Here is an 18,214-nt window from a genome sequence, read left to right on the forward strand (position 1 = left end):
TTCTGGGCTTGTTCATCTTCACATATTGCCCAAATGGGTAGCCCCACAGCTCCAGAACCTGCTCCTCATTCTTCTACCTTCTTATCATGCACAACCTGTTTTTTTCTCCTCAAATACCCTTCTTTCCATTCCATTAACTCCATTCCAGTCCTACCTCCATTATCTGGTCAGAGAAATCTGACCAAGCTCTCTTGGTCTCAAGCTCAGTCTGAATGCCCCCTCTACTGTGAGGAGCCCCTATGGCAAGAAGCAGTTTTCTTTCTTCCTTTATGTACTAAAAGCTTTTTGTTGCTCTACTACTTTTGATATCTTTTGCTCCTATTCACTTTAGCCATATTTTGAACCTATTATTATAACTCTTATTATACCACTTAATTCTTTGTATACCACTCCTGTTTGGTACATAAATGTTGAAGAAATGGAATTTTAGAGGATATATGGAAAGGTGCCAGGGCACCTGGGTAGCTCTGTCCGTTGAACTTCTGACTCTTGATTTTGGCTCGGGTCATGATCTCAGGGTCATGAGATCAAGTCCCACATCAGCTCTGTGCTGGGCATGGAGCCTGCTTAAGATTCCCTCACTTTCTCTCTCTTAACCCCTCTCCCCCCTCAAAAAAAAAAAGTGTATAGCTGTGATTTGAGGATTTGAAATACAGGATTGGGAGGAAGGTAGTGGTAGTGGAAAGATATGATGATGCAATGAGAAATGCTGTTAGCCATAAATCATAATGTGAGAAAGATATAGAGCTGAATTGCACAAAGTGTGACCTATTCAATCCTTATGTCCATCATGAAATGTGTAGCTATTAGATTATTAGTGTGTGTTTGCTGTTTCCATCTGTTGTAGATCTAGAGCAGAATTTTGGAGGGGGCTAAGTGTCCCCCCTCCCACCGACTCTGCCCTAAAATTCAACTACAGACTTTTCAGCATGATAGTATTTAAAATTAGTGCTATATCCATATTAGCTAATTTTCCAGGAGTATGTAATATCCAACATGTATTTAAATTGAATTGAAATATTACTTTAGATTTGGTACCTTTCTAGTCAGTCTACCATGCTACCTCCATATTTCTCATTGACTATTGTAAAAAGCCTCCTAACAGCTCTCCTCATACCCATTTTCTTTGTTTTCCTCCTTCCCCTACATGCAAGTCATTTTTTCCACTGATGACAAGATTTTTGTGGGTTTTTTAAAAATATTTTATTTATTCATGAGAGACACGGAGAAGGCAGAGACACAGGCAGAGGGAGAAGCAGACTCCTCACAGGACCCCAATGTGGGACTCGATCCCGAAACTCCAGGATCACACCCTGGGCCAAGGGCAGATGCTCAACCACTGAGCCACCCAGGCGTCCCTTTTTGTGGGCTTTTTCTTTTTTTAAAGATTTATTTATTTATGATAGACACACACAGAGAGAGAGAGGCAGAGACACAGGAGGAGGGAGAAGCAGGCTCCATGCTGGGAGCCCGATGCAGGACCCAATCCCGGGACTCCAGGATCGCGCCCTGAGCCAAAGGCAGGCGCTAAACCGCTAAACCACCCAGGGATCCCCTTTGTGGGCTTTTAAAAAAATATTTAATTATGGGGATCTGCCTGTGTCTCTGCCCCTCTCTCTCTCTCTCTCTCTCTCCCTCCCAGTGTCTCTCATGAATAAATAAATAAAATCTTTAAAATAAAATAAAATATCTAATTATGTCATCAGCTGCTTAATAAAAACTACAGTGGCTTCACGCTGCTCTTTGGGTAAAAAGCAGAAGTCTTATATGGCCTTCCGACCTGTGTGGTCTAGTCCTTTCTGTCTCCAGCCTCACTTTGTGCAGTGCCCTCAGCCTCACCTATGCCTGTATTTGTGCTGCAGATATACTCTTGTCTGTTCTCTTCCCACTAACCCCTTTTATATCTATTCTTCCTTTGGCTGTCAACTCTGTCATCACTTCCTCAAGGAAGCCTCTGACTTTCCTCACTAGGTCAGTTCCCCTGTTATAAACACTCACAGTGTTTATGTTTGTGGCATTTATTGTCATTATAATTTTACATTTCTTTGTGATTCTTTCATTATTTCCAGTCTCTTCCACTAGCAAGCCCCACAAGCCCCATGCCTGGTTTTGCTCACACTTGTATCTGTAGCTAGCACAGTGACTAATTTATAGAAGGTATTCACTCTGTATGAAGTTTTAGTTTATCTTAGCTAAAAGGAACACAATTCTGTAGAACTTCAGTGGTGAAGATGACAAGGTACTAAATATTGCTTTCATTCATGACACTGTAATTTTGGTTTTTTTTTATTTTTTAATTTTTATTTATTTATGATAGTCACAGAGAGAGAGAGAGAGGCAGAGACACAGGCAGAGGGAGAAGCAGGCTCCATGCACCGGGAGCCCAATGTGGGATTCGATCCCGGGTCTCCAGGATTGCGCTGTGGGCCAAAGGCAGGCGCCAAACCGCTGCGCCACCCAGGGATCCCGACACTGTAATTTTGATGACAATAAAGGATTGTTCTAATTTTTGTGCCTGTTATACCTATTGTAGAGTATAGGTAATTAGATAAGTGAGGTGAGATCATAAAGAATCAGAGTAAGAAAAAACTTCAGATGTCAAATAGTCCCGGCTTCTCATCAATGCATATGTCAGAGGCTGTGCACGTTCCCAAACATCTCTGTTAACAAGGAGACTTAGCATCACCAGAGGGCACTTTGTCTTTTAATTTCTTCATGTTAAGTCACAATTGGCCTGCTTCTTTTCTTTTTTTTTTTTTTAATTTTTTATTTATTTATGATAGTCACAGAGAGAGAGAGAGAGAGAGAGAGAGAGAGAGGCAGAGACACAGGCAGAGGGAGAAGCAGGCTCCATGCACCGGGAGCCTGATGTGGGATTCGATCCCGGGTCTCCAGGATCACGCCCTCGGCCAAAGGCAGGCGCCAAACCGCTGCGCCACCCAGGGATCCTGGCCTGCTTATTTTCATATTTTTATCCAGTAGTGTCAGTTTCTGCAGTAACTCTATCTCCTACCAAGATGGAGCCCTTTCAGACGAATAGACTACTCTCAGGTGTTCCTCTAGCTTTCATTTCACCCAATTCTTCCACTCACACACTGTGCTCCTGCCATTTTGGTTCTGGAAATAGCCGTGTCCTCCTGTCTTTCCTTCGAACCTTTGCCCTTATTGTTTCTTCTTTGGAACACTTTTTCCCCCCTTCACTTCCCTCCCAGCTTTGGCTCCCCTGGCTACTTCTTCCTCATCCTTTAGGTCTCAGGGAGGTCTCTTTCACCTCTCTTTGCCTCTAGTTAGTTGCCCCTTCTTTATGCTGCCACAGCCCTTGTATATCCCATGCCATATTTCATTGGGATTTTTAATCCAGACTGTATTATCCACATGAAGGAAGACCACAGCTCACCAGTGCTCATCATGTCATCCACTCTTGTTTACACCATGCCTACCATACAATAAGCATTCACTACATTTTTGCTTGGACCAACTTAGCTTGCCAAGAACACCAACTTAGCTGTTCTCCAACCTAGCATCCATAGCTTTTTCTTCAGGCATGCATATGGCAATGCAGGATTTCACCCTCAGAGGCACTGAGAACTCATGCTGTTTCGGGCCAAGTACAGCCTGGACTATATGAAACATCTTAGCGCTATAATATAGAATCCTAGGGATTTCTTTTTATGCTCAGAAGCAAAATTTCATATTCTCTTTTGGTTGCGAGCTGATTTTTGAGCTGGGGACATTATCAGTTTATTTTGGTACTGTTTTTTTAAGGGTCTTAATGAAGTAAATTTAAAGAAGTGGTGTTTGGAAGCAGTTCTTTTAATTTACTTAAGCTGTCAATCTGTTTTCTGGGTTGTGAACCGCTGTCAGAAGATGTGCTTTTCTGACTGTTCTCTTGATTTCCGTCAACCAGTCCACTACAGTTTCTCTTCCTGACCTTTTTGGAATGCATTCTGAAAGTGGCAAGTGTTTCAGTGACGTATGATGATGTTTGCAGGAGGTGGGGTGTGTGGGAAGAATTCCTTAACTTTTGTTATTTTGGGAGGTAGAAAAGGAAATTTATAGATTATGTATGCTGGTAGAGTGGGCTAGACTTTGAGAGATAGGGATAGGAGGAGAAATGAACTAGAAGAAAGAAAAAAAAATACAAGTTGAGAAAAAAATAGGTGACAAAAAAGTAATAAGGACAGAATGTAATTTTCTGATTACGTGATCACCAACCATGTGCTTCCACTGTGTTATTTACTTTATTTACTCTTGTTGCCTCTTCCACAAAATGACAATGGAAAGTAGAGATTGTTGGAGAACCTCAGTGGCACATTAAATGCCTTCAGCTCGGATCATGATCTCAGGGTCCTGGGATTAAGCCCCAAATTGCATTGACCCCCTGCTCAGTGGGGAATCTGCTTCTGTCTCTCTCTCCTTCTGTCCCTTCCCCTTCCCTCGTGCTCTTTCTCTCTCAAATAAATAAATAAAATCTTAAAAAAAAATAGTAGACGTTATTAACCTTATTTTATAGAGGAGGTAATAGTCTCCAAGTCATACAACTAGCGAATGGGAAAAGGATTCTTTTGAAAACCTGTTTCTAAAGCTGCACTCTTCAATTTTACCTTGCAAATAGTTTTGTACATGAGATGAAGCAGATTCGAGGGTCACTATAGCATAATGGTTAAGCGTGTATATAGATTCTAGAGCCAGTTGGCCTGGGTTCAGATGTTGGCTTCATCACGGCCCTACTGCCTTCCAGCAATGAGCAAGTTGCTTGATCTCTCTGTGTGCCTCATTCTCCTCATTCATCTGCAAAATCAGGATAATCGTGGGACCTCCCTCTTAGAGTTGCTGTGAATTAATTTAGTTAATATTTAGTAAATCCTTAGAATGGTTCCTGGCATGTGTGAAGCACTATTTAAGGATTTCCTACTGTTGTTGCTGTTCCTCTTCATTTGTGTGTGTGTCTCCTGTGAAAGGTCTCATCTCTTGAGAATTCTGAGGAAGATGTCAAAACTGTTGCCAGAGCTGTTTCATCAGCATGATGGAGTCAGACTTTTCTCAAGTTTCATGCCTCTTGGAGTTCTTACTGTGTCATCAAATCCTTCATCCCTAACCAGGCTCAACCTCCAAAACACATGCATACACACAACCTCACCTTCCTCTTTTCCCTTTATAGAATTAACAACCAATTCATGGGGCGCCTGGGTGGCTCAGTGGTTAAGCATCTGTCTTCGGCTCAGGTCATGATCCCAGGAGTCCTGGGAGTAAGCCCACATTGGACTCTGCTCAACGGGGAGCCTACTTCTCCCTCTCCCTCATGCTTTCTCTTTCTCTCAAATAGATAAATAAAATATATTTTTAAGATTTTTTATTTATTTATTCACGAGAGACAGAGAGGCAGAGACACAGGCAGAGGGAGAAGCAGGCTCCATGCAGGGAGCCCGATGAGAGACTCGATCCCAGGACCCCAGGACCAGGACCTGAGCCAAAGGCAGAGGCTCAATCACAAAGCTACCCAGACATCCCAATAAAATCTTTTTTTTTTTTTTTTAAAAGAGCCAATTCAGACCTTCTCTTTAATATTATTATCTAAAACAGGATGAGTAAAGATTCACCTTAGGCAATACATTAATAAGGTCTAGCAGCAAAAGTTAAAATTTGTAATTCAGAGTAAAAAACTTAGAAAGTGCTCCTGTTCCCATTTTTTTGCTTGGTCCAAAATAGAGTCCTTCCCAGCCTCTCTGCAATTCAGGTTTACAGGGCCTAACTAGAAAGCTACATGACCATGAAAAGCTTTGGATATTTCTGATGATTATTTGTTTCTCTTATGATATAATTTAATTACTATAGATTAGCCTCTTTTTCCTAGAAAATTAGAACTTCTTTTTAAAAATTACTAACCCCTCAAACTTGCTGACGATCACTTAGAGGATTGAGGGGAAAATATAATTAGAGAAAGAGCTATATCTGTTCCTTTGCAGAGAGCCTCAAGATCTGCCTTATTTTGAAACCAATGAGGGTACAGAGGGGCTCTTTTTAAAATTTCTTTTTGGAAGCATTGAGGGGCAAAGATTTTTCTTAAGTAGTGAACTAACTCATTAATTTTGGCTATGTTAGCTTAATTCATTTAATTCCTTATTCAGAATTTACCAAGAAAGGCTTAATAATTTAATGAAGTATGATACAAATTTTAATGATTTTTTTCACTACATTCAAGAACTATATTTATGTTATTTATGTATGCATATCTATTTGATTAGTGCTCATGAGCATTGTTCTAAATGTTAATTTATTATAATACATTGCCCATAGTTTGTTTTCTTTCTTTCTTTCTTTCTTTCTTTCTTTCTTTCTTTCTTTCTTTCTTTCTTTCTTTCTTTTTCTTTCTTTCTCTCTCTCTCTCTCTCTCTCTGATGCCATTTAGTTCTTATATGACAACCATTTGCAGTACTTTGAGAAAAAAAAAAAAAACAATGTATTCCTGGCCTTAGTTATAGTAGAAATTATGAAAATTCAATACTCATCGCAAAAATAAAATGACATGCTAAGTTAAAGCCATATTGTTGTCTAGAATGATAATGCTTTCCATAAATAATAGATGGCAAGACTTGCTGATGGCATACATTTCCATATCACTTATCAAATAAATTTTTAAGTCATTTGGATTTGTCACTTTAATTCTCTGAGCATTTTCTCTACCTGTGAAGGCAGAAATCATTTTTTATCACTCTCCCTTACCACCATCATCACCAAATAACATCACTCCATCCAAGCCATACAATTTGTATTTCAGTTACTATCAGCTATACCACACAGCAGTTTGAGCTCAACTATGGGTTGAGCAAATGGTTGACATTGTGAGGTGTAGGGTATAGAGCATAGGAAAATGCAGAAAGAGGAGGAAACCAGATCATGAGGCCTCACAGTTGGAGACTGTCACTTTTAAAAGCAGCCATGGGTTTCTCTGGTTGTTAACTGAACTCATTGCTTTCTCCTGTTAGCCTGCTCTTTCCCCACTTCTGTTTCTTTCAACAAGTCTTTCTCTGACTTTGGAAGTCTAAGTGAATTGTAGCAATTTCCTAACTTGATCTGACTAATTCTGTGAGAATATATTAACCCTCTTCTTTCTTTGTTGGCAGGGGGCTGGTACATGATAGCCGACATAACCTCCAGTTGAGGGGCTTGGTGGTGCTACTTATTTCTAAAGCAGCTGGGCCCAGCAGCATGAATGCTTCATGTCAGAACTATAACATGGTCAGTGGGATCTATTCATGGTAAGAAAAACTTAGACTTTTGACATCACTTTCTAAATTGTGTTTCCTTTTACTGAACAGTAGTCAATGGAAATCACTACTTAGTTCTTTGTCATTCTTGGATTCAAGGATAAATTAATATATTTTTTTAAGTTAAAAATGTATTTTTATTGTTCTGTTCTTTTTTTAAAAGTGTGTTTGTTTGTTTGAACAATCTCTACTACCAGTATAGGATTTGAACTCATGATCCAAGATCAAGAGTCACATACTTTTCTGACTGAGCCAGCCAGGCACCCACCCCTTTCAAATGTATTTTTATTGTTCTTAACAAGTCTGATAGACTTTACAGCTCCATACATAACTGGTAAATTTCCCTATACATTTGTGTTGAAAACTTTCATTCTTTTCTGGGCATTTAAAATTTTCTATTCAGGGATGCCTGGGTAGCTCAGCAGTTGAGTGTCTGCCTTCAGCCCAGGGTATGATCCCGAGGTCTGGAATTGAGTCCTGCATCAGGCTTCTTCTGCGAGCCTGCTTCTCCCTCTGCCCAGGTCTCTGCCTCTGTCTCTGTGTCTCTCATAAATAAATAAATAAAATCTTTAAAAAAATTTTTTTTTCTATTCGTTACTACACCTCCTTTACCATCATGGTGTCATTATATCTCTATAGAGACTTAGTTCAGGATATATGATTTTTAAATCTATTCAAAATGAGAGCTAATTATAAAATAACAATGTAACTATCATTTTAGGAGAAGTAGTGTACTTCAGTGCTGTGTCATTTGTTTTATTATGCTTATTTTTATGGTGAAGAGATTTTTACTAAACTTACTAGAACAAGACATTTTTTCTCGGGCACTTGGGTGGCTCAGTCAGTTAAGCATCTGCCTTCGGCTCAGGTCATGAGCCACTCTCCCTTACCACCATCATCACCAAATAACATCGGGATTGAATCCCATGTCAGGCTTCTTGCTCAGCAGGGAGTCTGCTTCTCCCTCTCCCTCTCCTGCTTATCCTCTTTCTCTTTTGCTCACTGTCTCTCTCAAATGAATAAAATCTTTACAAAAAAATTTTTTTCTCCTATACATTTAAACTGAAAATCAAATTTGTGAGTATGTCATTTTTGCTTAATATAAAACAAACTTAAAATTTTCAGTTTTTTTTTAATCAGTGCATATTTTTTAGTAACAGTGTATCAACAATAACTTTAAGTTAGTATTGTATTTGACATTGTGTTAAAAGCCTCTGTAGAGCCTCTGTTTGGCCTATGCAGGTGGACTTGGCATGTGAAAATAAAAACATGGGTGACAAGGAAATTTTCCTCACAAAAGGAAGCATTTCTAGGAAATTTGACTTATGGCTAATATATCTTCTATATTTGCTTTAAAAATTAATCCATATCCTAGGGGTTTTTTTTATTCCTAGTAATCTTATCCATGCATTTTTTCTTACATAATATTTAGAGATGACTGCTCTTGTTTTCCAGCTACGAAGTCTAGTCATCCTTCCTCATTAACGAGTAAAATTATTATTGTCGTGGCTGAGATGACTCTTCCTCCAGCCAGGATAATTTTGCAGACCTTTTACCATTTACCCATGCAAATGTCTTCACTAGAAAGGATGCCTTGGGATTGTTTTCAGTTCCTACTCACTCTCAAGTAATTTATATTTGTTTAGTGTTTTGTAGGTTACTGAGAATTTTTATTACAGTTATCTCGTTTGATCCTTACAAAAACGCTGTAGATAAGAGTTGTCGTTATACTTATTTTACTCTTGAGCAAACTGAGATCCAAAAATCTTGAGATTTTTTTTTTCAAGGTGGTACAACTGGCAGTTGAGACAAGTTGAGGATCCAACTACAGTTCTTTTCCTTCCAAATTTCATATGTTTTTCTCTTGATTCCATTCTGCTTTTCTAGTCTGATTCAAAGAACTTATTTTCCATATAGGTTAGACTATCCATTAAATTAGTATTCGAAGAAAGGTCATCTTCTTGTAAGTATGTCTTTGAAAAACTTCTGAATGGAAAAGCAAATTGGCAAATCTTTTATATGTCTGCATCCTTCCCCCCAACCTGTTCAAATTAGAGCTCAAAACTACCATATTATGAGAAAGCCCTTGACTGAGTTTAGTTGAATTAACTAGAGAAAATACATAAAGATCTATAATGAATACCAATAACCTTGTTTTTGGAAAGCAAATGGATCTCATATCACCCTATGTCCCATGTATCTCTATTTCCCTTAGGAACTGTTGATTTTCAGCCTGCCTACTTTGGTGAATATTTAATTAGTCAGACCTCTGCTCATGCAATTGGGTAACCCTACATACCTCTAATGAACACCAGCTATGTTTTTATTATCTCTAATCCTAAAATAAAAACAACCCTTGGAAAGTACTATTTGATGTATAATAGATGTTCAATAAATATTTGTTGCATAAAGGAATTATCCCCATTTTGCATAAAAAGAAGCTAATAGTGAGATTAAGAATTGTCTAAAGTCTTCTAGTTGGTAAGTGATATAGTGTGTACCCTTTCTGTTGCGTGGGTCCTGGTATCCATATGTACACAGTGTTGTGATGTGATCTTGTGTTTCGAATTTCTTATCTAGCCACTAAGAAACAGGTGCATCACTTTCTGATCCTTTATAAGAATATAATATTTGACAGATGATTATTTGGAATAATTGTAAAAGAACTTTGCAAAAGAGTAGGTGGTACATTATGAATATAAAAACTTTATAAAGAATATAAATGGGTTTCATACCCAAGTGTACAGAATCCATAATTAAGTTTAACAAATAATCCTGGTATGTTGTTCCAGGCTATTTTCCATTATCAAACTTGATCTAGTAAGTCATTGGTGCTGTTTGGGTATTTTACACACTTGTTAATGTGAAACTGTAATTTGGCACAGTACTCTGAGAAACCATTAATTTGTTTCTCTACCCCTGAAGTCATTTGTTTGGCTCTTGCTTCCTTAATTGTTCAAGTGTAACTTTTGCTGGAGGCTTGTATCTATAATGCCACAGTGAATTATTTAACATTTGAGCGAAGTACTGACTTGGGAGCTTTTTAATTCACCTCCAAACTGCTGGGATTTACATTGTTTGTGTTTTTCTCTCATAAACTTGACTTTGAGGTCAGATAATGGGACCTGAGTAAATTACCTAAGGGACCAAAAGTGAGTTAGGTGACCTCTTTTGTTTGGCCTAAGGGTATAACTGATGGATATAACCTGTGGATATGTTTAGTAAACTTATCATTTAATAGCCAAGAGAGGCAGAAGTGAGGCTAAAATGTAATAACTACATTTTGAAAAACAAGTAAGAGAGCTACATTTATAAAATTGCACTATTATCATCTACCATAGCCTTTTGCAAACAAGGCTATGGACTTTAGTTTTATTCCACCAATCCTGACTTAAAAAATTGGTTGCAAAAGTGATCAATCAAAAAAGTATTGCTATAATGTTTATGGTGACAAATGGTAACTAAGAGTGGTGAGCACTGTGTAAAATATGGAACTGTCACATTGCTGTGTTGTCCACCTGAAACTAATATGACGTTATATGTCAACTATACTTCAATAAAATTTTTAAAAGTATTTCTAAGTTTCCAAGCATCCCTAGCTACTCCCGAGAAAATAAGTTTATAACTTATCTTAATGATAGAATATTTTAATTTTATATACAAAAAAATTAGGATATATAAAACATGATATTACAAAGTACAGACTTCTCTGTAATAATGTAACATAATTATTAAGTTTAAAGAAATTTAGGTGAATTTTCTTTACTAATGCTTCACCTTTCTTGGTTGTTTTAGCAAGAACAGACCCTTATTTCTCGTCTAACGGTTATAAATAGATCACATATTTTCACTCTGCCTTCATTGCCTGAAATTTCCCAACATCTTTTGTTAACTCTGGTAGATGAGATTGAAACAAGTTTGCCAAACACATTTTCTTTTCTCCCTGTCTATTCATCTAGACTACCTTGCCCAGCTTTGTACATATTTATAGCACACCAGTGCCTTGGACAGAGTATTCTTTTAAATCTTTGCATGGCTGAACTTGAGTGGAACATAAATGTAGCAGACCAAAATAAACATTAGAATCATACATTTTTCAGTTTGTAACTTTTAGAGTAGTTTAACATGGACTGTATCTCACAGTGACTATACCTTATTATTAGTTCTTTGCAACCTCTAATTCAGGATGTGAGCTGTAACGCAGACTCTAAAGTACTCTTCATAGAACATGAAAATCAAATTTTTAACTTAGCTATGTAAAGTGACATTTCAAGGAAGAAAAGTATTAGTGGAATATCATTTAAATATACAAAAAATACCTCACTTAACAAAAAGTGCTGTAGAATATCTACTAATTTTTTTATTTTATCTGATTTTTATAGTTTTATTTATTAGAGGGGGAAAGAGAGAGAACATAAGCACAGGTGTGGAAGGTGGGGTGAGAAGCAGAGGGAGAGAGAGAATCTCAAGCAGACTCCCTGCTGAGCTCAGAGCTGGATGTGGACCCTGAGATCATGACCTGAGCAGAAATCATTAGAGGTGGCCACCTAAATGACTGAGCCAACCAGATGCCCCTAAAATTTTAAAAATCCCATCAAAAGTTTGTTTTGTTTTCCCTTCATATTTTGACCTATTCCATCTTTCACTGCATTTTATTTACTAATCTCTGTTATCCACAGCTTCCATTCTGCTGTCTATATGGCTTGAAGTTTTACTGGTAGGTTTTAGACTCTTCTGAGTTTGTGTTGCCCTCAACATCATTTCTAGAGGGAGGAGAATGAGCTGCTGTTGGGGCAGTGTTCCTCCTGGGTGACAGGTGAACTGATGAATAAGAATAAAATTATGGACTCATCATTTTCTCTACTTATTTGTAATACTGATAACAGAAGACTGTGTATGTACTCTGTGTGGTATGAAACATAAATCAGATGATCTATTTTCTTCATGTTACCCCAGCATTCAGCATATTTCTAACACATAGATGGCAGTCATGGCTGATTAATAATAATATAATAATGTTAAATTATTGTTTTTCTAATTTTTAAAAATTATTTAATCTTCAAGCAAGGAAAACCTTCCTAAAAGTTTCCAAACTCTGAAACTATAAACAAAAAACATATTTGACTGCACAAAACGTAATTCTTCAGTGGGAAAAAATTACCATAAAGTCAAAAGAAAATGCTAAAGTTAAAAAAAAAAAGAAAAGAAAATGCCAAAGTCACAAAAATATTTGCAACATAAAAACCGAAGAGTCAATTTTTAATAAACAAATCAGGTGAAGATCTTGTAAGTCCAGAAGATAATACAACACAAACATGGAGATGGTTAGTAAATAAAAGGGGAAAAAGGCTGGAATTCATCAAAATGGACAAATTGAAACAAAAATCACTGTTTTTCCCTGTCAGATTCACAAAGATTAAAAAGTTTGATACTCAGTGTTTGTGAGTGTGTAAGGAATTAAGCACCTGAATACTTTGTTAGTAGGGACATTAATTGATATAGCTACTTAGAAAATAATGGTAACTAGCAGTTATAAATAGATCACATATTTTCATTCTACCTTTATTGCCTGAAATTTCCAACACTTTATTAACTCTGATAAAAGAGAATGAAACAGGTTTGCTGGGGTACCTGGGTGCCTCAGTGGTTGAGCATCTGCCTTTGGCTCAGGTTGAGATCCTAGGATCCTGGGATCAAGTCCGGTATCAGGCTCCCACAGGGAGCCTACTTCTCCCTCTGCCTGTGTCTCTGCCTCTCTCTCTCTGTGTCTCTCATGAATAAAAAAAAAAATCTAAGAAAAAAAAAAAGAGTGGTTGGAAGAAGTAGGGAGGTGGTTCTGGGAACAGCTATAGAGAAATCATCAAAGGAGACTTTATTTGTAACATTTAATTTTTTATAAAGAATCTATTCATATTGTTTTGTATAATTAAAATTAATTTGAAGATTAAAAGAAAGTTATATTTCATACTTATAAGGCAATAAAAACCTATTTAAGAAACATATCTTTTTGTACTACAAGAACCTTGAAAATGAGGAGTGCTTATTGACAGTGATTTAAAATGATTATGCCGAATAATTGAATTTAGAGTAGGCTTTTGAAAATAATTTCCTAAAGATATCTCAGCTCCCTTTCAGAGAGATCTCAAGAGATGAAAGCATGTACACTTTGATTACATATTCCTATTGATTGTATTCTACTTACAACAATAAAAATAAACTCCAGATACAAATCTAGCAATATTACTAATTCATTACAACCAGTACTTATTTTCATTAACTTTTTATTGTTATTTTCAACTTACACAGCATGCACAAATGCAGCAATTATATGTTGAACAAGAAAGGGGAAGGCTCTTTATGTTCAGCGTACTGTACATCACAAGTCATTACTTCACCAGAGCTGTTGGAAAAACACAAAATAAGAACAGCCTCTTACAAAACAAGTATAATTAGCCACAAAAAGTAGGTGGGCTCAGCTACCAATCTACTCAGCTGAGTGTTCGTTTATTGTATATAAATATCTTGCTATAGATTGGCCTGCCTGACTATATCACAGCAAAAAACACAGTGTATACCTTATTTTGGTATTGGTAAAAACGTTTAAATCTTTCCCAATCTTTCACAATGTCCAGTGTCTAATTCTGCATTTTTTAATTTATTTTTTAAATTTTAAAAAATTATTTGAGAGAGAAAGGGTGTTAGCAAGGAGTGGGAGGCAGAGAAGAGGGAGAGTTCTGGAGAAGCAGACTCCCCACTGAGCAGGGAGCCGGACGCAGGGCTCAGTCTCAGGACCCTGAGATCATGATCTGAGCTAAAGGCAGACACTTAACTAACTGAGCCACCCAGGCGCCTCTAATTCTGCATTTTAAACAAAGCTTAATTCTTGACACTCATCATAACAAAATGTTAGCTTTATATGGTAGAAGACTTGCAGTCCCTTAAAATGTTTAGTGGCAGAGTTTGCTGAGTAGCTCCATCCTTCCTGTTGATCCTTGGAACCCAGACTCAAGGTACCCCCACTAGTGGAGAGTGTAGTATAATAGAGACATGGGTATAAGGGCTAGAGATCTGGGTCCTTGTCACAAATATATAACTGATTGGCTTTTTGACCTAAGCAAGTCCCTTAATCACACTCTGTGTGATTATTTATATATAAGATGGGGATAATAATGGACTTCAGGTCAAGGAGCTCAACTAACAGGGCATATATTCAGCTAGGTTCAAGTAGCTTGTGGTACAATATAGCACATCCTGACTATATCCTCTCTGCAAGGCACAGGGCTGAGCATACGAATGAATATTAATAAGAAATAGTCCCTGGCCTCTAGTGACAAGGTAAATACATCTAGTAGCTTTCTGACACTATTGATGCAATTTAATTTCTAGAAGTCTGTTTCTGGAACTTAACTTTTAAACCTTAACAGATAATCCTTGCATAAGATGCTATTAGAGAACTGGCACCTGCAGTGCCTGAGGAACTCCCTTCTCCACTATGCTCCTGGACTTTTCTCACTCTTGGATTGTGTAGCTGGGTGATGGTGATAATAGAGGAAAACAAAGCAGATACTCAGGCCAGTTATTTCTCTAATCCTAGCATCCTTCCTCCCTGTAGTTCTTGGTATCCTGGGTCTTCATTTTTTTTTTTTTTTTTTAAGATTTCCCCATTCCCTCCTCTTCTCAAGTATTTAAGTTTGTAAGTGGAGTAAAATATCCTTAATTCTTCAATGATGTCCCATTTCCTACAGGATTAAATATAAATTCCTTAACACAACAATTCCCATCAGCTCTAAAATAGAAGTGAAGAAGGTAAGAGAATGATCGATTTTTCTTTGCCCACCAAGAAAAGAGTATGTGTAAAGGAATGCTTGACTTAATAAATTATTTAGGCTTGAGCCTCCTGGCTGGCTCAGTTGGAGGAGCATGCGACTTTTGGTCTCCAGGTCATGAGTTCAAGCCCCACATTGGTGGTAAAGATTACTCAACAAAAAAATAAGTTTAAAAAAATAAAGTATTTAGATTTGATCAGGAAGGAAGTGAGGCTACGGCGGTCCAAAATTAGGGAGAAAATAGTGATCGAGTTCTGGAAGTCTTGATGATTCATATTCTGGGTTGGAGTAGTAATGCCGGGAGAGAGCTCAGAGGTTAAGAGGTTGTAGACAGAGAGTAGATTCAAACTGAACATTTTAGAAGTAGAACAGTTCTGAATGGTAAGTTCCTATTGTGCCTAAGAGTGAGGGTGATGGATTGTAGTGGAGACTGAATTGAGTAGATTGAGAAACTACAGAACAGGCAGTTCGTGTGATTGAAGTCAGCCAGGATAACAACAGAACTGAACAAGATACCAGAGACTCTGATGAATGCAGGATAACAGAGGAGAGGAGTGGTGGCGGAAAGTAGTTCAAAGGATCAGTGGTTTTCTCAAGATGGTGAAGAAATAATGAGAGCACTGGTCCTACCTCTCAACTCCTCAGCCTGTGGTTTATAGATGGTTAAGTATATCCACTCACAAAGATACAAAGCTTTCCATACTCCAGGAAAAGCCATGGCTCTATTAAAGCCAGAACCTAGAGGGAATGTTCTATGAATTTTTAAAACACTTAACACATTGTTTTGTAATGACTCATCTATGTATATGTTTTCCCACTAGACAGTACCTTCTAGAGGTAAAAGCCTGTGTTTTAGTTATCTTTCAACCTAGCGTGTCTCCCACCACTGAGCCTTGTTATATTTTGTATCTTTGAGACACTTCTTGTGTATCTTGTAATAGTTTATATACCTATCTTAGCCCTCTACTAGATTTGTTCACTCATTGACTGATTCATTCATTTAGTCAACAGCTGTTTGTTGAGCACCTGCTATAGACAAGGCTGAGTGTGATGAATACAGAAAAATAGTAATTATTACTAGAGCTACCACATATTACATTTTTTTGTGTGTCTGGTACCAGTTCCGTGTACTTTTTATATTAATTTATTTAATCCTTACGACATAGTTAAGAATAGCTTTTCTTGGGGAACTGGCTTATAGAAATTTAACTTAATCAGGTTTATGGTGTAAGTGAATGGCAGACTTGGGATTGAAACCCCATTTAGCCATAGAATCCATGCTCTTTCCATTACTGTACATAGCCTCTGGATTAGGGTGCCCTAAATATACTTTTTTACGCATCTTGACATCCTCAGCACTAAATGCAGATTTTTATGTTCTATGTTTGGCAGTACTGATTTGTGTAGTTAGATAGAAACCAGGTTTTCTTTAGCCACCAAAGCCCTAGCATTATGGTAGGCACTCAAGTGCTCCATGAATTAGTGTTGATTTAATGAGACAAAAATCTCTTTTTGTTTTGAGGTTGACTGTGCATCATGATAGGGCTCTCTACAATTTAAAAATAAAAACATTTACATTTGCAAGCCATATCTCTTTAACTGTGCATTTCCTTTTGCAAATTTATTCTTTATCTGTTGGGAAATACAGATAACTGTATGTTTTCCTTTTTTACACGAACCACTTTCTAAAACAGACTTGGGCCCTAAGATATTCTATCTAATGAGCTTTTCCTATAGACCAGGAACAAACTGTATCTCATTGGTCATTAATCCTGAAATACTCAGTGCTACAAATTTTGGTATTGAAAACCACTATATTCATACTCATTGGAGGCAGTGTTTCAAGGAAATACTTGGATAATTATGCACCTACAAGATTTGCTGCTGTCCATGGGTAATTTACATCCTGCAGAAATATAGAGCTTCTATTACTCTTCTGTAATTACTTACATATTCATTGCAAATAATGATGTAACGGATTTTTAGAGGCTGTGCATAAGAGAACCAACAAACTGAGACGCAAAACAAGTTACCACCCCTTCTTTCCAAAGCTATAGTTAATCACTTGAACACTATCCAATATAGCAGAAAGCTGGCAGACTTTTCTTTGCAGCAGGCTATGTAAAAATGTTTATAATTTACAGCTTATTATGCCATGCAAACGACTGTGTTCTCAGTGAAGGAGAGTGAGAAAATACGGCTGTGAAATTACTGAACTCCCCTTTGTTAGTTGTTTACTGGCAACAGTAGAAGGATTTTTTGCACTTAAAATGCATTTCTGTATTTAATTTTATATACTTCAGTTCAGGATTTTTTTTTTAATGGGAATTTACTTTTTATCTCTCCTTGTAGATAGTCCAGAGCAGTTTTAATTTAACAAAAAACAATAAGCTTAAAAAATCAGAATATTCAGAAACTTCAGTGGAATAGTAGTGAATTATCAGGTTTGTGTTCAATTTATAGCTTAAATTGTTCAAAACCCATTCTTTTTGACACACCTGCAGTGTTTCATAGTCAACTTGTTATTTTCAAAGTTACCACTGCAAATTTTGTTTGGCTGGAAGTTCATCTTCCTCAGGAACAATTAAGGGGTAGGCAAGGTAACTTGGACCTCTTTGTAAACCGTTGAACATACCCACTCATTAAAATGGTCTTTCCTTAGCATTTTCTCATTTTACTGATTCCCCTCTTAGTTTCATAAAGCCAGATACCACAGAGTCTCTTATGGTTTACATTCTTTCTGTGCCTGGTGTGCTGTTGCAAACTTATCCTCAATAAATACACTAGAGACCATAACCTCCATTTTGGTGAGAAAGTAGTTCCTCTGTGAAGGACTAGCTAAGGCTTCCTTTTAGATGCTACCTACACCTCATAGGTGGCCCTTTAGTGAAGGAAGTTCCTAAGAGAGACAAGTAAAAATAGAGTAACTGTTATTTAAAAGTTTACAATCTTTTTCCTTATAATTCTTCAACTTTAAATGTAGTTAAATGGGGCACCTGGGTGGCTCAGTTGGTGAGTGTCTGCCCTCAGCTCAGGTCATGATCCAGGGTCCTGGGATCAAGCCCCAAATTGCGCTGGACCCCATGCTCTGCAGGAGTCTGCCTCTCCCTCTCCTTTTGC

The 18,214-nt window shown here is 37.4% G+C and overlaps 1 protein-coding gene across 8 annotated transcripts in view; it reads left to right on the forward strand.

Moving 5' to 3' along the window:
- The window catches only part of PDSS2 (decaprenyl diphosphate synthase subunit 2), a 251,517-nt gene that overhangs the window by 101,763 nt on the left and 131,540 nt on the right, over nucleotides 1-18,214 (forward strand). For 7 of the 8 annotated variants that reach the window (XR_013382914.1, XM_077902890.1, XM_077902891.1 and 4 more), the window contains one exon: nucleotides 7,125-7,259. The exons of the other annotated variant lie outside the window; for it this stretch is intronic. Coding sequence is in view for 6 of the 7 variants with exons in the window: in XM_077902890.1 (XP_077759016.1) it covers nucleotides 7,125-7,259 (135 nt within the window). In the remaining variant the exon portion in view is untranslated. The remainder of the gene's footprint in view (nucleotides 1-7,124; nucleotides 7,260-18,214) is intronic. 8 annotated transcript variants of the gene reach the window in all.

This window comes from Canis aureus, chromosome 7 (assembly GCF_053574225.1).
Source record: "Canis aureus isolate CA01 chromosome 7, VMU_Caureus_v.1.0, whole genome shotgun sequence".
NCBI lineage: Eukaryota > Metazoa > Chordata > Mammalia > Carnivora > Canidae > Canis > Canis aureus.